This window comes from Leuciscus leuciscus (genome assembly GCF_965113295.1).
Source record: "Leuciscus leuciscus genome assembly, chromosome: 24".
Classification (NCBI taxonomy): Eukaryota; Metazoa; Chordata; class Actinopteri; order Cypriniformes; family Leuciscidae; genus Leuciscus; species Leuciscus leuciscus.
This window is the reverse complement of record NC_138723.1, coordinates 22,530,413-22,548,283: the sequence shown is the minus strand read 5'-3', so window position 1 is coordinate 22,548,283 and position 17,871 is coordinate 22,530,413. Positions and strand designations below refer to the sequence as shown.

At 45.2% G+C, this 17,871-nt stretch overlaps 1 protein-coding gene across 1 annotated transcript; it reads right to left on the bottom strand.

Moving 5' to 3' along the window:
• Positions 1-5,811: 5,811 nt before the first annotated feature.
• On the bottom strand, positions 5,812-6,780 carry LOC309488847 (olfactory receptor 10A2-like; the record flags this gene model as incomplete). Its single annotated transcript, XM_082157263.1, has 1 exon — positions 5,812-6,780. The coding sequence occupies one exon, from the start codon at positions 6,778-6,780 to the stop codon at positions 5,812-5,814; it is 969 nt and encodes a 322-aa protein (XP_082013389.1).
• Positions 6,781-17,871: the final 11,091 nt, after the last annotated feature.

Here is a 17,871-nt window from a genome sequence, read left to right as displayed (position 1 = left end):
GCATTTATACTTCTGCGAATGTCTGTGTTGCTCTGCAGTTACACCGCCGAAACGCTAGTTGGCGCGGGTGGGTTTTAATGTTCCAGTTCCACTGTGTTTACATTCCTCGCGGCTGTTTTGAGTTTAGGTTTCTACGAGCAATGGCGACTGAAGGAGTCATACAGATGGCTGTATTTCCGCACTTCTTCAAGCAATCTCTCGGTCACTTGGTCTATTTCCATGGCTCTTCACTGATCTTCGGAATTTAAAAATGGCGGGCGGGCGGTGCAGAGTGCAGAAGATCATTCCGGAAATGCGTAGGAGGAAAACACGATGCTATCCAGCCGACCAATCACAGATCTTGCGGTCCGCGTCGCCGCGACGCGTAGTTACATTTTTGAGGAGGTGCGCGTCAGGGTACGGCGAAGGGTACGACGTATGGTACACGTCAATGCGTATGCTACGCCGTACCTTCTACGCGCACCCGACGCAGAAGTATAAATTGGCCTTCAGGCTTGTTCGACTTCATACAGCTCTGCGCAGACCGATCGGCAGCTGACTTGAAGCAGTGCATGCCGGTTAGAAATGTTGTCCGACTTGATACAGCGCCGACGCCACGTGACTGTGACATATGCCATCAAAGTACCGCGAGAGCATTTCGAGAGTAGCCGGAGAACTCAGCCAGCGTAGCTTCTCAAGAGCGGCTGCACTGGGCTGCAGGAGGGCTGATGACGACACAGCTGTTCCACGATTGGCCGGATTCACCGCATGACAACGATCACGTGTGTTTCGTGTTTATTCGAACACCTTTAGTTATTCTAAAGCTCACAAATCAGTTTTTTATAACAGTAAACACTCTTTTCATGTCGTATGTTCTATTGTGTCATGTTTATCAAATTAAAACTGATTAAAAAACGTATAGACTCCACTTCATTAATAGTAGCAATTATGTTGAACTTTATTCTTGTTCAAACAGACGCTGTATGAAGCAGTACATAAAGTAGGCCTATTGAATGAAAATGTCTCTGAAACATCTGTGTATTATTTGGCCAATATTACATTTATTTCACTTCAGCTGTGGTAAAGTACGCGAACACCACGTGAGCGGTCACTACGGGAACCAGAAAGTGTCCGACTTCACGTCTCCGTTTGCAGCTCCTCCCCGCCTGCACGTGGCTACTCTCGCCGATCGGTTACATCCAGCCGCAGCCGATGTCGAACACACCTCTACTGTTTGTGACTGTTTGTGGCTTGATTATATAGAGAACGACTGGGAGACTGAGGAGGTGGGAAACTAGTGGTGACAAAGTACCGGTACTTCGGTACTGAAAATGTGACGGTACCAGCATTTCTGTAGTACCGGGTATATTCGGTAACCAGTAGGCAGCTGCGTTAAGTCGCTTCCATGTTTATCTAAGCACGGGGCTCCAGACTAACCAGACTAACACGGGGCTCCAGCAGCAGCTTTTCCAGGACCCTTCGCCAGTTACCTCGATCATGTGTTGTGGTTGAGTGGGTCAGCCCTCACCGTTGGTGAGGCTGAAGATGACATCACCACTCAACCACACACACCAGCAATCTTCACCACGCCACCCATCATCATCTGGAATTCAGGCGCCAGTCCAGCCAAGCCTGCACTTAACGCCGATCCAGCCGAGCCTGCACTTCACGCCAGTTCAGCTGAGCCCACACTTCACGCCAGAGCTGCCGAGACCAAGGCAGTATGCGTCGTGCCCGCCGCCCCGAGACTGTGAGCGTCATGCCCGCCGTGCCTGTGATTGACAGCGTCGTGCCCGCCAAGCCTATGTCCGAGGTTGATGATTTCTCCGATCTCCCTCCTCTCATCGGCCCTGACGAGCCCGAGTCTGTGAGCATCGTTCTCCCCGAGCCAGAGTGCTCAAAGCCCTCATCGCTGGTCCCGCCCAGCACAGAGCCTTCACCGCTGGTCCCGCCCAGCACAGAGCCTTCACCGCTGGTCCCGCCCAGCACAGAGCCTTCACCGCTGGTCCTGCCGCCCAGCACCGAGCCCTCTTCACGGTCCCCATCAGTCCAATCAGAGACTGTTTTTAGCCATCCTTCTCCTGTACCCGGGACTTTCCCCAAGTATTTTTTTTGGGGGGGGGGGGGGTCCTGGCCTCCGTCCTGGCCACTCGAGGGACCACGGCCACCCGAAGGGTCCTCACCGCCGTGGTCGCCTGAGGGGTCCGCACCGCCATGGCCGCCCGAAGGGTCCGCACCGCCATGGCCGCCCGAAGGGTCCGCACCGCCATGGCCGCCCGAAGGGTCCGCACCGCCATGGCCGCCCGAAGGGTCCGCACCGCCATGGCCGCCCGAAGGGTCCGCACCGCCATGGCCACCCGAAGGGTCCGCACCGCCATGGCCACCCGAAGGGTCCGCACCGCCATGGCCACCCGAAGGGTCCGCACCGCCTTGGTCCTGTCTTCAACCTGCACCGCCTTGGTCCTGTCTTCAACCTGTCTTCAACCTGCACCGCCTTGGTCCTGTCTTCAACCTGCACCGCCTTGGTTCTGTCTTCTGTCTGCACCGTCGTGATCACCTCCTCCTCTGTCTGTCCTGCCACCATCCTGGAGTCCGTCCTTCTGAACCTGTTCCTCCTTCCCGTCACGGACTCCAGGATGCCCACCCCCCCTCCCGTATGCTGCCTCCTTCGGCGCGGGACGCGCCTTGCGGGAGGGGGGAGTAATGTCACATTCACGGTCTGTCATCGTCCTGTCTGCACTACAGTTCCCAGAATCCTCCTTGTTTCCACACCTGAACTCACTCCCTTCATTACCCACCTGTTCATTATTATCTGCATCACCTGTCTTGTGTTCATCTGTGTATTTAAGTTCCTGGTTTTCACTCTTCACTTGTCGGTCAATGTTTGTTTATGTTTGGTTTAATCTATGCTCTGAGCACACGCTCCCTGCTTGTATTTGTTATATTGAGAATTAAAACCTTTGATTTATCATCTTCGTGTTCGCCTCCTACTTCATCTACCCAGAAGCCTGACAGGTTTCAACAAAAATACTGAGCACCAAATCAGCATATTAGAGTGATTTCTGAAGGACTTTTGAGGAATGTAGGTGAATCGACTGAGTGAATATACAGTGGTGTGAAAAAGTGTTTGCCCCCTTGGTAAATATGATCAAATATGGCTGTAAAAAATAAATCTGCCTTTTTAATCCTTTTGTCCCGTTTGAAGTTCCAGTAGTGTCAGTTACTTTTCAAATGTTCTATGGTCAGATGAAACATTAGCTTTTTTGGCAGCAAACACTTAAGATGGGTTTCTTAAGTGTCTAAAAAATCTAAACCTGACAGCCTGTGCTAGAAATCTCATAACGGAGAACAGGATGGAGAGATTCTGTATGGAGGAATGGTCTCTGATCTCTTGTCAGGTGTTCTCCAAACTCCTCAGGCATTATAGGAGAAAACTCAGAGCTGTTATCTTGGAAAAAATAGGTTGCAAAAAGTATTTAATAAAAGGGGGCAAACAATTGTTCCCAACGTATTTTGGAGAAAAACATTTATTTCATAATGTGATTTTCCCCCCACTTTCAATTATTTTACTTCAATGAAAGGCTACATTTTTGCACATTTTTAAAATAATATATCAAAAGGATTAAAAATGCAGATTTATTTTTTACAGCCATATTTGATCATATTTACCAAGGGGGCAAAAACTTTTTCACACCTCTGTATATATGCTACCTGCTAGGATTGACATGATGATTGTTGATGACAAGTTGATTGGATTGATTATTTGAACGTGCTCCTCCAGAACTTTGTTTAATGAAACATCATTTATGTGATTGCAAGCATATTGGGCTAAGGACTTGGGATAAGGTCTGCACCATAGAGTTTCATGACAGAACTTTGTATTTATTTTAAATTGTAATATTATTTCACAATATTATTAATTGTATTGTATTTTTTTTTATCAGATAAATGCAGCTTTGGTGAGTATATAAGATACTTATTTCAAATCATTTTGTAATATTGCTTTCAGGAACAAAGCACACAATGAAAGAAATAGAGAACAAAAACAGTTTTTAATGAAATAAACAAGGAAAACTCAGGAGATTGCAGGAGATTGCAGGAGAATACATAACATAACCACGTTAATACTGACGATACCAGACAAATCAACAGAATGAAACTCGTTGCTTAAATAGAAAGAGTAATCAACCTGAACAGAAACAGGTGTGTGGAAACTATAGAAACAACAAACGGGCAAGCAGACAGGGAAAACCAAAACTCTATCCATCCAAACGTCAAGCGAATCTTTCCAAAGTTTGCAAAAAAAAATTAAATAATAATAATACAAACAAACAAATGTGAATTAGGTGCGTCTCAGTCAAGTTGTTAGAGCTGTTGATGGTGGTATCGGTAACCTAGTAACCAACAGTAAATAAAACACAGTCTTGTGTTTAATTTTCGCTACGGCAGAATTTATTAGGCAAATTTGTTTCCTTCTCCCATTATTCGCATTAACTATTTTTCGCGCAAGGCAAGTTTATTTATATAGCACATTTCATACACAATGGCAATTCAAAGTGCTTTACATAGAAGAAATTAAAATAATAAAAAGAAAGAAGAATAATTAAAACAGTTTAGAAAAATAAAATACAGTACACTGTAAAAAATGTCTAACCTCTCCAAGTCAAAATTTTCTAGTGACTGGTCACATCTAAATTTTTTAATTGGCCCAAGTGCAATTCTTGTTGCAATAGTCTGTTAACATTGGCTCAATGAGAAATAATATGTCAGACCAATTGAAAAATGTAGATGTTATCAGTCACTAGAAATTTTTGACTTGGGGATGTACATTTTTTTTTTACAGTGTACAGTACAGTACAAACAGTCGGACGAACAGTGGCACAGTGCTCATTCAGTAAATGCATAGCTAAACAGAAGTGTTTTGAGTCTGGATTTGAATGTGACTACTGTAGGAGCACATCTGATCTCTTCTGGAAGCTGGTTCCAGCTGCGCCTGGCATAATAGCTAAAAGCGGACTCGCCATGCTTAGAGTGAACCCTTGATATTTCTAGCTGATATGATCCTAATGATCTGAGTGATCTGTTGGGTTTATATTCAGTGAGCATATCTGCAATGTATTGAGGTCCTAGGCCATTGAATGATTTATATACCAGTAATTATACTTTAAAATCAATCCTAAATCTAACTGGGAGCCAGTGTAAAGACCTGAGGACTGGTGTGATATGTTCATATTTTCTGGTTCTGCTCAGAATCCAAGCGGCAGCGTTCTGTATGAGCTGCAACTGTCTTATGGTCTTTTTGGGAAGGCCAGTGTTAAAAAATAAATATAAATATAGAATAAAGCTCCAAAGGAATTGAATAACATGGACAATCAAAAGCTACAGTTTTAATCAGATCAACATTGCACTCACATTATTGACAGCTTTTTCACAGGTGTAAACATTTTGTGAATATATAACATTGTTATCACACTTATATTCTTTCTGTCCATCCATTCTTAAATTATTTATGAACTTCAAGAATTTGCATTATTTAAAGGATTTTTGAATGCAAAGCGAAAACAAAAACTGGCTGCGTACAGTATCTAGCACAATGAGAGAAAACATGGAGATGTGCTTTCTTTGACTTTTAAAAGGTGCGAATTGATCAAGCAAAAATCATTTTACAAGTTACATGCAGAGCAAATGTAGAATTGGGAGATTTAAATAAAAAACAATGCATTTTAAACCTCAAAATAATACAAAGAAGCATCCCAGAATGCCTCCAAAATAATATTAATAACATGAATAATATCAATTGAATCACAATTATGTTCTACATTAATGTGCATTTTACAAAGCATGAACAGACAGTCTGCGGGTTAACAACGAATAAATCCTGCTTCTAATCTCTTTAGTTTTCAATGAGTAAATGATGGGATTCACACAGGGTGTGATGAGGGATGACAAAGACAAGCACACCGTCCTTACATTTGGGTTTATAATAGTTCCAGAAAATCCAATATTGAAGATAATTAAAATTGGAATGAAGAATAAGGCCACTAACACAAGGTGTTCAGTGCACGTGGCCAGCGCCTTATAACGGCTCTGGTTATTTTTCATTCTAAATACAGCAATTAATATACCAATGTATGTCAAGAAAATAAAAATCAAAGGTGCAACCGTGAAGAGTATAGTTAAAGCAGTGGCAAAATTCCATTGGTGCGTCGTATCGCTGCAAGCGAGTCTTAAAACAGGTGTATAATCGCAAAAATAGCTGTTGACTTTAAGAGAGCCACAAAATGAGAGGGTCGGGATGGATGAAGTGCCGTAGAGTACTGTAGTAAGACCAAAGAACCAAACCGCACCAATTATGTAAGCCATTCTACTGTTTGTGTTTATAGACTCCTGTCTTAAAGGCAAGCATATCGCAATGAATCTGTCATAAGAGAGAATACATATGGAAAACGACTCGAGGGATACAAAAGCATAGTAAGTGTACATTTGCACAAGGCACAGTTTGAATGGCACAAAATTGTCTAAAACAAGGTAAGTCTTTATCATGCCAGGCACAAGAGAAGTGCTGAGAACAAGATCAACCAAAGCCAGATTACCAACAGCCATGAACTTTGGGACATGCAGTCGATGGTCATAGAAAATGATGATGATCAGAAAGACATTGCATTTAACTGTGATCACATAGAGCACAGTGAGGAACATGACATAGATGTTATTGTAAGGCAATGAACTCAAGGCAACAATGTACAATCCTGCAGGCTGAATGAGGGAGTTGTTGGGGGCAGAATTGCTGGCATTCTGCATGGCCGTCCTTCCTTTAACTTGACTGTAGCGTTCTTTGCTTTCAGTGGACGAGAAACCAGGCAGATTCCTGTGAGAAACAGTCATAAACAGCCTGTGCTTTACAATTCACCTCTAACATCTATGTTATTTGATGACAGAAGCCTTTATCAAATTCAGCAACAAGAATGAAAATATAAACATAACATGTTACAAGGATTGTCTTATTCATATACATACATGCAACAGTGTTGTGATGGTTTGTAGATAGTGCTGCAGACCGCACTAATGTCTTCCCTGCAGTTTTTCACTGTGAATCCTGAATGTTAACTTGGTAATCTTTTATGGGCAATATATTGTAAATTTGTCCTCCAGAGGTGTCATTAAACAGGAGAGATTCTCAGGTATCTAAACAGCCTTGAGAGAAAAGACATTCATTACTGGTGTTTGCTTCACTAATGTGAGATTATGGTATAACTAATTGGCTTAAGTCTCACTAATTAGTCTGTTTTTGTGTATTTTTCTTTTTTTGCAAAAAAGATAATGCAAAGATGGCATTATAGAAAATTGTGAAAATTATAACAAAACTTTACATTTAAAGGGAAAAGCTGTAAAAAAAATCTTTCTAAAGTAACTTTTTGATTTCATTTATACAATGAAATTAATAAACAAATAAATAAACCTGTTCAATAAGTTTTTTGTTTTTTTTTAATCTTTCTGTCCATTAAAGAAACCTGAGAAAAACTATATCATGGTTTCAACAAAAATACTGAGCACCAAATCAGCATATTAGAGTGATTTGGACTGCTGCCTGAACCCAAACAAACAGATGAACTAGAAGAACTAACTAGCACTATGAGCACCATTCTCTCTAGAACATTGGATGTGGTTGCACCTATTAAATAAAAAAAGGTCAGAGAGAAAAATAAAGCACCATGGTATAACAATACTACGCATGTTTTAAAGAGAGAAACCCGTATTTTAGAGCGTAAATGGAAACAAACTAATTTAGAGGTCTTTAGAATCGCGTGGAAAGACAGTATGTCACGTTATAAAAAGGCCCTAAAAGCGGCCAGGGCTGAGCACCTCCGCAAACTAATAGAAAACAACGAATGTTTGTTTATGATGCCACTTGGAAATATTGCGAATATGATGCCACTTGGAAATATTATAAGGAAACATGGAATTAGTTTCCATTGTTATGCTGATGACACTCAAATATATATTTCATCACGGCCGGATGAAAACGCTAAATTTTCCAAATTGACAGAGTGTGTTAAAGATATAAAAGATTGGATGACGTGTAATTTTCTTTTATTAAATCCAGACAAGAGAGAGGTAATACTTATCGGTTAAAAAAACCGCCCACAAAACCTCGCACAATACAACTTTAACATCATAGGACGTCCTGTTACTTTATCCTCTACAGTAAAAGACCTGGGTGTTATACTCAATTGCAACTAGGGTTGGGTATCGGTTGGGTTTTATCCGATACCAGTACTTACTCGGTATTTTTCAAACGGTTCCGGTGCTTAAACGGTTCTTAAACCGGTACTTAAGAAAACGAAACCGCACACACTTTATCAAAAAAATAATACCTGTGTGTGTTTTCTGAAAAAGATTTTCTGATTTCTGATTAAATAAAAAATTGTGCCGTTTAAAAGGCTACTGATGTAGCCGAAAACACTTAAGTTAAGATAAAAAAAATTTCTTCTCATATTATTTATATATATTATATATTATATTACGTATTATATATTATAGACTTTTACAAAACAGAAAAATATCTGACACTGAGCAGAAATATTTAACACACATAGTATAGCCTCATATAAATATACTTGATATACTTCATACTTGATATGCAAGATTTGCAGTTGGCATTAAAATACTAGACTTACCCGAAGAGGAACACTGCAGCTGAACTTGAACTTTAGTCAAGAATGTCAGAGGTTTTGGGTTCTAATCCGCATTCGTAGTTTTTTGTTTGTTGTTGTTGTTTTTTTAAACCGATTATGCTCATCAGTGGTTGTAAATCAAGCAGGGACACTTTGTGTGCATTAGGCTATATTTTTTTATTTCACCAGAACTCTCCGCGCACATACTCATCTGAGATGCGAGCACACACACACACACACACACACACACACACACACACACACACACACACACACACACACACACACACACACTCATCTGAGACGCGAGCACACACACACACACACACACACACACACACACACACACACACACACACACACACAAACTCACGCACATACATCTGAGACGCGAGCACACACACACACACACACACACACTCGCGCACATACTCATCTGAGACGCGAGCACGCACACACAAACTCTCCGCGCACATACTATACGACGCCTCATAAATAGATCGATCTCTGCAACGTATTGAAGCGCGTCCGCGTCCAACGTATTGAAGCGCGCGTGAAGAAAGTGCGGTGTGCGCGAGCCACAAGAATCCGCGCCACTGATCGCAGATCACTAGATCAGAGCGCTAGATCGTCTCTTATTTAACAAACGAACTAAATGAATGCTCTGCTGGTTAACTGGAGATGTTTTGTTATTGGATCATTCATGCCGCGAGAAGTTTTATAGGGGGCGGTGAAAAAAGTCAGGCACCGAAATCAGGCACCGAAAGTTGCGTTCTTATTCGGTCTCGATACTACCGTTTACGTCGGAACCGGTTCTCTATTGGAACCGGGTTTCGGTACCCAACCCTAATTGCAACCTGTCTTTTGAAAATCATATTTCATATGTTACAAAAACAGCCTTTTTCCACCTTAGAAACATTGCTAAGCTACGTAATATATGCTATCAGTTTCTGATGCAGAAAAGTTAGTTCATGCATTCATGACCTCGAGACTGGATTACTGTAATGCTTTATTAGCTGGTTGTCCTGCATCCTCAATAAACAAGCTACAGTTAGTCCAAAATGCCGCCGCTAGAGTTCTTACGAGATCAAGAAAATATGATCATATAACACCGATTTTATCATCACTGCATTGGTTACCTATAAAGCTCCGTATTAATTATAAGATATTGCTACTGACTTATAAAGCCCTAAACGGCTTAGCTCCAGTCTATTTAACGGATCTTCAATCGCCCTATAATCCATCGCGCTCTTTAAGATCACTAAATGCAAGGCTTTTGGTCATACCTAGGATATCCAGAACCACCAAAGGGTGTGGGGGGGATGGACTGTTGAGGAATGTAGGTGAGTCGACTGAGTGAATATATATGCTACCTGCTGATAGGATTGACATGATGATTGTTGATGACAAGTTGATTGGATTGATTATTTTAACGTGCTCCTCCAGAACTTTGTTTAATGAAACATCATTTATGTGATTGCAAGCATATTGGGTTAAGGACTTGGGATAAGGTCTGCGCCATAGAGTTTCATGACAGAACTTTGTATTTATTTTAAATTGTAATATTATTTCACAATATTATTAATTTTATTGTATTTTTTTTTATCAGATAAATGCAGCTTTGGTGAGTATATAAGATACTTATTTCAAATAATTTTGTAATATTGCTTTCAGTAACAAAGCACACAATAAAAGAAATAGAGAACAAAAACAGTCTTTAATGAAATAAACAAGGAAAACGTACTCGTTTACCTAACGTAACCTCGGTTCTCTCTAGAAGAGGTTCTCTCGTATTGCTTAAGTTGCTTACGCTACGGGTAAAGTTGTCTTTTCTCGAGATCTGAAGCCAAAAATTATCCTTAATTTTGTATTTATTGTCAACGCAGTGCGGCAGCCAACAGACCATAGCAGGCTGTATAAGCGTGCTCAATGGCTGTCCTGCGGCAACTGCAGCAGCCTACCAGTGAGCCCTGCGTGACGTCACGCCCTCCACGTGCCTCAGCCCGCCAGAATGGGTGTGGCTAGCGTGTATAAAAGGAGGGCTCACAGGCTGAAATTCTGGTTTTCATAGACTGAAGCGAATAAGCTCGTGGCGCGACACGGCAGGTTACGCAATACTCGTTCCCTCTTCTAGAGAGAACCGAGGTTACGTAACCGAGTACGTTCTCTTACGAGAGGTTCTCTTGTATTGCGTAAGTTGCTTACGCCACAGGAACCCCTTGTCAACGCCGTGCGCGCCGAGCATCCACTGCATGAGTCCCAGGGAGCCCGGGGAACGTAACATGCAGGAACAGGCGGCCAGCAACGCGGGCCAACACATGTCATAAGCACTTCATAGGAATACAGAGCGGCTCTGCCGGTTTATGTGCATGTGGAGAATGCGGCCAGCAGCGCGGACCAGCACAGTACATAAGCACATCATAGGGAGAATATAGAGCGGCTTCGCCGGTCTATGTATAGAGAGTAAAACCCCTAGCGCAGCTGAGTGGCCAGCAACGCGGGCCAGCACCAGCGCACAAGCACTTGATGGGGAAAATACAGAGCGGCTCCGCCGGTCTGTATATAGAGAATCTCATCCCTTAGTGCAGCTCACCAGAAAAGCTAGTAGTAAACGAAAGTAGTCTGCAGAACATACATATCACTTAAACTGATAACAGTTTAGCCTGCAAGGCGGGAACTTCCAGGTTATAAAATCTCACGAATGTAGAGGGGGAGGCCCAGCCTGCCGCCATACAAATGTCGTGAATAGAAATCCCGCTGGACCAGGCCCACGATGAGGCCATGGCTCTAGTGGAATGGGCTCTGATACCCATAGGGCACTGCAGGTGTTTGGACGCATAAGCTGCTGCAATCGCGTCCACTATCCATCTGGACAGGCTCTGTTTCGAGGCGGCGAGACCCTTGGTGCGCCCACCAAACGAAACAAAGAGCTGCTCAGAACGCCTAACGGCGGCGGAGCGTGTGATGTAAACTCTCAGCGCCCTGACGGGGCATAAGAGGTTATCACTGTCCTCGCTATCGGATGCTGGCAGAGCCGACAGGGAGATGATCTGCGCCCTAAAGGGAGTGCCAATCGTTTTGGGGACGTAACCGTGTCTCGGTTTGAGGATGACTTTGGAGTCATTTGGTCCAAACTCGAGACATGCGGGGCTAACAGACAGTGCGTGTAGATCCCCCACGCTTTTTACTGACGACAGAGCTGTCAGAAAAACGGTTTTGAGCGAGAGGTATTTTAGATTCACGAATTCTAACGGTTCAAAGGGAAACGCTTTCAGGGCCTCTAGGACCAGAGAAAGATCCCAAATAGGAACCGAGGGGGGCCGCGGGGGGTTCATCCTCCTGGCTCCTCTAAGGAAGCGGATGATAAGCTCGTTTCTTCCTATTGCGCGGCTGTGCGTCGTCTCCGCGAACGCTGCAATAGCCGCAACGTACACTTTGAGCGTGGAGTGTGAGACCTGCCCTTGTCCAACAGCTCTTGTAAGAAGGAGAGCACCCGTGCAACCCCACACGTGCGTGGATCCAGGCTCTTAGTAGCGCACCATTTAGAGAACACTGACCATTTAGACGCATAGAGCGTTCTCGTGGAAGGAGCTCTGGACTGCGTGATCGTGTTTACGACCCCTTCTGGCAAATCAATGGGTATCCGTTGATTATCCACGCATGCAGAGACCAGCGCTCTGGATGGGGATGCCAGATTGATCCACCGGCTTGAGAGAGAGATCTTTCCTCACCGGGATCGGCCATGGGGCTGAGTGCGACAGCCTCACTAGCTCTGGCTACCAGATTTGGTTCTCCTATCGCGGGGCTATGAGGAGCACTGAGTGGCGCGTTTCCCTGATCCTCTTGATTACCTGTGGTAACAGCGAGATCGGAGGGAAAGCATACAGCGGGCGGCTGGGCCAGGTTTGGGCCAGCGCGTCCTCGCTCTTTGAGAAAAACGTTGGGCAATGAGCATTGTCTTTTGACGCAAAAAGGTCGACTTCCGCCCTGCCGAACAGGCGCCACAGTAGCTGGACTGTCTGGGGGTGCAGGGACCATTTTCCCGGGGGAATGTTGTCTCTGGACAGTCTGTCTGGGCAGACATTCAAGTGGCCTGGCACGTGCGCGGCTCTCAGCGAGCGCAGCGAGTGATGAGCCCACACGAGAAGGCGTTCTGTCAGTTTGCAGAGATTCCTGGATCTGACACCGCCCTGTCGGTTCACGTAGGACACCACGGACATGTTGTCTGAGCGGACTAGCACATGGTGGTCCCGTATATGTGGGAGGAAGCGCTTGAGCGCGTTCTCGACCGCTATCATCTCCAAACAGTTTATATGGAGGCATTTCTCCTGGTCTGACCACAGGCCAAAGACCGGTTTGCCCTCAAAAAGAGCGCCCCAACCTAAGTTGGATGCGTCCGTCGAGATAACTTTTCGGTGCGAGACGGCTCCCATTGTCACTCCCCGCTGGTACCAGTCGGCCGCTAACCAGGGTCTCAGTGCTGAAACGCAGCTCTGAGTCACTCTGATTCGTATGCCGCCGGACGCCCAGGCTCGGTGAGGTACTCGAGCGTTCAACCAGTGTTGTAGCGGGCGCATACGTAGTAGACCCAGCTGAAGCACTGCTGCAGCTGATGCCATACAACCCAGCATCCTCTGAAATGTTTTTAGAGGTGCGGCGCTGCCCAACTGGAAAGACGCGGCCAGGCGTTGGATGCGGTGCGCGCGCTGTGTCGACAGCCGGGCCGTCATTGCCACAGAGTCCAGTTCCAAACCCAGAAAAGAGGTTGACTGACTGGGCAGTAATGAGCTCTTGGTCCAGTTGACCGTGAGACCCAGGCTTTCCAGGTGGCTGAGAAGCACTGTTCTGTGAGAGATAAGTTCTTCCTCTGACTGTGCTAGAATCAGCCAATCGTCCAAATAGTTCAAAATTCGCATGCCCTGACCTCTCAGTGGAGCGAGAGCCGTGTCCATGCACTTCATGAATGTACGGGGTGCTAAAGACAGGCAGACCGGCAGGACGGTGTACTGATATACCCGACCGTCGAAGGCGAATCTCAAGAATGGCCTGTGACGGGGTATTATCTGGATCTGAAAGTAAGCGTCTTTCAGATCGAGGGAAATAAACCAGTCCCTCGGGCGAATCTGCGCGAGGATCTGTCTGGTTGTGAGCATTTTGAACGGTCTTTTCATAAGAGCTTTGTTCAAATATCTCAGATCTAAAATCGGTCTGAGAGCTCCGTCCTTCTTGGGCACGAGGAAGTAACGGCTGTAAAAGCCTGACTCGCTCAGAGAAGGGGGTACCGGTTCTATAGCCCCTTTGCACAGAAGTTTCCCTATTTCTGCACGAAGTAGGTGTGCTACTTCCCCATTCACTCTCGTCTCGGTTCGCGCTCGAAAGCGCGGGGGACGGCGAGCGAACTGCAATGAATAGCCCTCTCTTACTGTGCTCAGCACCCATTCTGACGCGCCTGGAATAGCTACCCACGCTTTCGCATGTACGGCTAGGGGCAGAATGGCCTCCGGGCTCTGATTGCCGCGTTCCGCGGACTCGAGAACCTGATTCGGAGGCACGGGCGCAGAGCACGTTCTCGGTGCTTGAATACGGCGACTCGCATACAGCGATAGCTGGCCGTTTTACACACAATGTCCCGGTGGCATTGGACGGGGAACATATTGTGCGAGGAACGGCGCGCAAGAGCGGCGCCGGGGGGCGAAGTGTTTGTCAGTATGTGTGAACGCTCGAGGGTGGGCACAGGACTTACATTTGAGATATGACCGGTAGTGAGAGGCCGTGTAACAGAGCGGGCAGTGAGTAGGTGTGGGCACGGGGATGTGGACACGTGACCTACATCTAACACTTGAGCGGCTTTTGTCCGCTTTATGAGAGTGGGCTCTGTGAGAGACACGGGGTCTATAGTGCTTGTGTGTAGGGGTGAACACAGAAACGTGGGCACATTTTCTACACTTAAAACACATGCGGCGTGAGCCGGACAACCAGACATTATGCTCTTTTTGAGATTTGGGTAGAGTGGGTAGATTTACCGGCTCGTTGGCTGCGAGGTAAACATCTGCAGTAGCCATGACAACGGGGACTGACAGAGCGTGAAGCTTTGACGGTGGTCCGGCCGCAGCGGGACTTAACCGTCTTTTCCTCCTTCGAGCTGCTAGGAGGACTTTGCGGGCTCGGGTTTCAGCACGATCTTAGGCCGGGGTCCCCACGGGGGAGGCGGCCTGTTGCGGCTGGTCGAGCGCGATCTAGGGCGGCCGCCCTGTCGTCGCTGCGAAGGCGGAAGTCGAGCTGGACGCTGGGCGGAGCTTTACGTACCTCCAAGGTTTTCTGTACCTCCGAGAAGTGGTCCACAATCCCGTTAACCGCTGGGCCGAATTTCTCTAGGTTGCCGTAGAAACAGTGTTTGGGTGCAGGCGAGCGGGTTGTACAATGTGCTCGTTGGCTGCAAAAAACACATCTGCAGTCGCCTTCTTAAGGGGACTGACAGAGCGAAATGCTTTGAAGGCTCAAATGTTTAGACGCTCATAAATACTCGAGCACCATCCTGAGAGCGGGAGGGTGCGAGAGGCGGGTTCGCTTTCTGAATGTAAGAAGCTGGCTGCGAGCTCGGAGAAGCAAACAGCATAATTTTATCTGCCGCCAGAGCCAGGAATCGAACACAGGTCTCTGGCGCGAAAGCCTAAGATTTCACCACTGAGCCACAGGCTCGTTTACTGCAATATTGATATTTCCAGTCCCCTGAACTTGAGAGGGGACTGAGAAATGTGTGAGAAATGGAGGTTAGTCCGGCCTCAGCGGGACTAAAACACTCTCTTTTCTCCTTTCGCCGGTAAGTGACGCGCCCTGTTCGCGCCGCTTTCTTGTAACATAAAGAGAGCTAGCCCCGAGACCGTCCGCTTCTGACATCCCTTGCGAACGGCGCAGTTTGCGCGGCTCAAACAGAGGGCGAGAGAGCGGGAAGTGAGAGGTGCAAGGCATTTGAAACAACGCCGCGTAGGAAATTTCTCTTTTAGAAGGAGTGTGTGTCGCAGCGGCGAACACACACAGCAGAGAAAGGATATATGACGCCGGATAGCGTAGCAGGCACGGATGGCTGAAGGCGGCGAAGACGACCGGCTTCCTCAGACGCTGTCCTAAGCTTGCTGGCCGCTTGTTTCAACGGCGGCGGCTTCTCTCAGAGTCCAGCGATGCGTAGAGCTTCGCTGAAGACATGAAAATCAGAATTTCAGCTTGTGAGCCCTCTTTTTATACACGCTAGCCACACCCATTCTGGCGGGCTGAGGCGCGTGGAGGGCGTGAAGCGCCCTCATTGGGAGAGACGTCACGCAGGGCTCACTGGTAGGCTGCTGCAGTTGCCGCAGGACAGCCATTGAGCACGCTTATACAGCCTGCAATGGTCTGTTGGCTGCTGCACTGCGTTGACAATAAATACAAAATTAAGGATAATTTTTGGCTTCAGATCTTGAGAAAAGACAACTTTACCCGTAGCGTAAGCAACTTACGCAATACGAGGGAACCTCTCATAAGAGAACCAAAACTCTATCCATCCAAACGTCAAGCGAATCTTTCCAAAGTTTGCAAAAAAAAATAATAATAATAATACAAACAAACAAATGTGAATTAGGTGCGTTTCAGTCAAGTTGTTAGAGCTGTTGATGGTAGTATCGGTAACCTAGTAACCAACAGTAAATAAAACACAGTCTTGTGTTTAATTTTCGCTAGGTCAGAATTTATTCGGCAAATTTGTTTCCTTCTCCCATTATTCGCATTAACTCTTTTTTGCACAAGTCAAAAACCACGTCAAGTGATACTTTTTTCCTAAATTTTGGTGTTACCGTCACTCGTTTCTGATGCAATACTTCAAAATGTGCATAAAAACAGGATGATGGAAACATAGCTAATGACAATAAAACGGAACATACACGCATCTTTCTTTCTTTCTTTCTTTCTTTCTTTCTTTCTTTCTTTCTTTCTTTCTTTCTTTCTTTCTTTCTTTCAATAATTACATTAAAAGATATCAAGCTGTTGCTGTAATTTTTTTGAGTAGTTTAAATCAAATTAAAATTTCATTTGAGAATCTTATTGCTTCATGAACAAACATCCCAGTAGACATCTGTCTTAAATTGGAGGGTAAAATAAACCTTTATCTCTTCATAATACATTTTAACTGCATAAAGACAACTTATAATTTGCTTTGAAAACGCATGCTAATCAGAATTCATTTTAATCAAAACTTCCACTACAAAGGATTTGAGCTGGTCAGAGGTTATTGGATTGATCAAATGTCTTAAAGCAGCACTCAGTAGCTTCGGGATTTCTTCGCTGTATTCTCGCTTTTTGCTCGCAGGTTTCTCTCTAGAGCTCCCCCCACAGCTTCGGAATAGATATTTGACAACACTGTTGGAAAAACTCGTTGGTGATTCTCAGACACCAGGCTCAGGCTATAGATCAACGACATCAAAGCAGATGGGACATTCTTTAAAACGTCTTCTTCATTCGGGTTCGGACAGCGTGAGGGAGCGCAATAATGACAGCATTTTAGCAGATTTCTTTTGGCCGTAAATTGTTTGGCCAATTGTTTACATCGCGAGACCTGATATCACGCGAGACTTCCTGACGCAGCGGCCGCCGGCCCGCCGGCTCAAAGTTGCAAGTGCGTATTTTCCGCTCACGGGCACCAGGGGGGTGCGAAACGACCACCATTCAACCCGAAATAAGTAATATAACCATTCCAATGACTCCGAAGCTGTTCAGTTAAGGTAAAAGAAAGTTACTTAGTTCACCTTTAACTCGAGGTGAGTTAACTTTGAGTGGTCACAGCCTCTCCAGATAAGCGAATGTTTATGTGACAAGAAGTTAACATAATGACCATTATTTGACTTTACAAATATTACAAAATGCAGTCAGAAAATATCCTTGCAAATTCTGCATCTGTGCCATATACTGTATAAAGAAATGACAACTCAAAGGGAGAAATAAACACTCATAAACAACCTAATGACTCCCAAACACCCTAATTGTCTCTAAATATAGACAACATTGACAAAGTGACTCATTCGCCTGTCTTATTAAAGCAAATCTGAGGCAAAAACAAATCAGGTCTAGCCTGTGTGAATAATTTCTGCACTAATTAGCCCCAAGCTGCTCTCATCTCATGAGGGTAAGAGGTAATGACCTTAGCTGAGACACAATGTAAACATGTTTGTCCTCAGAGCAAGCTAATTGA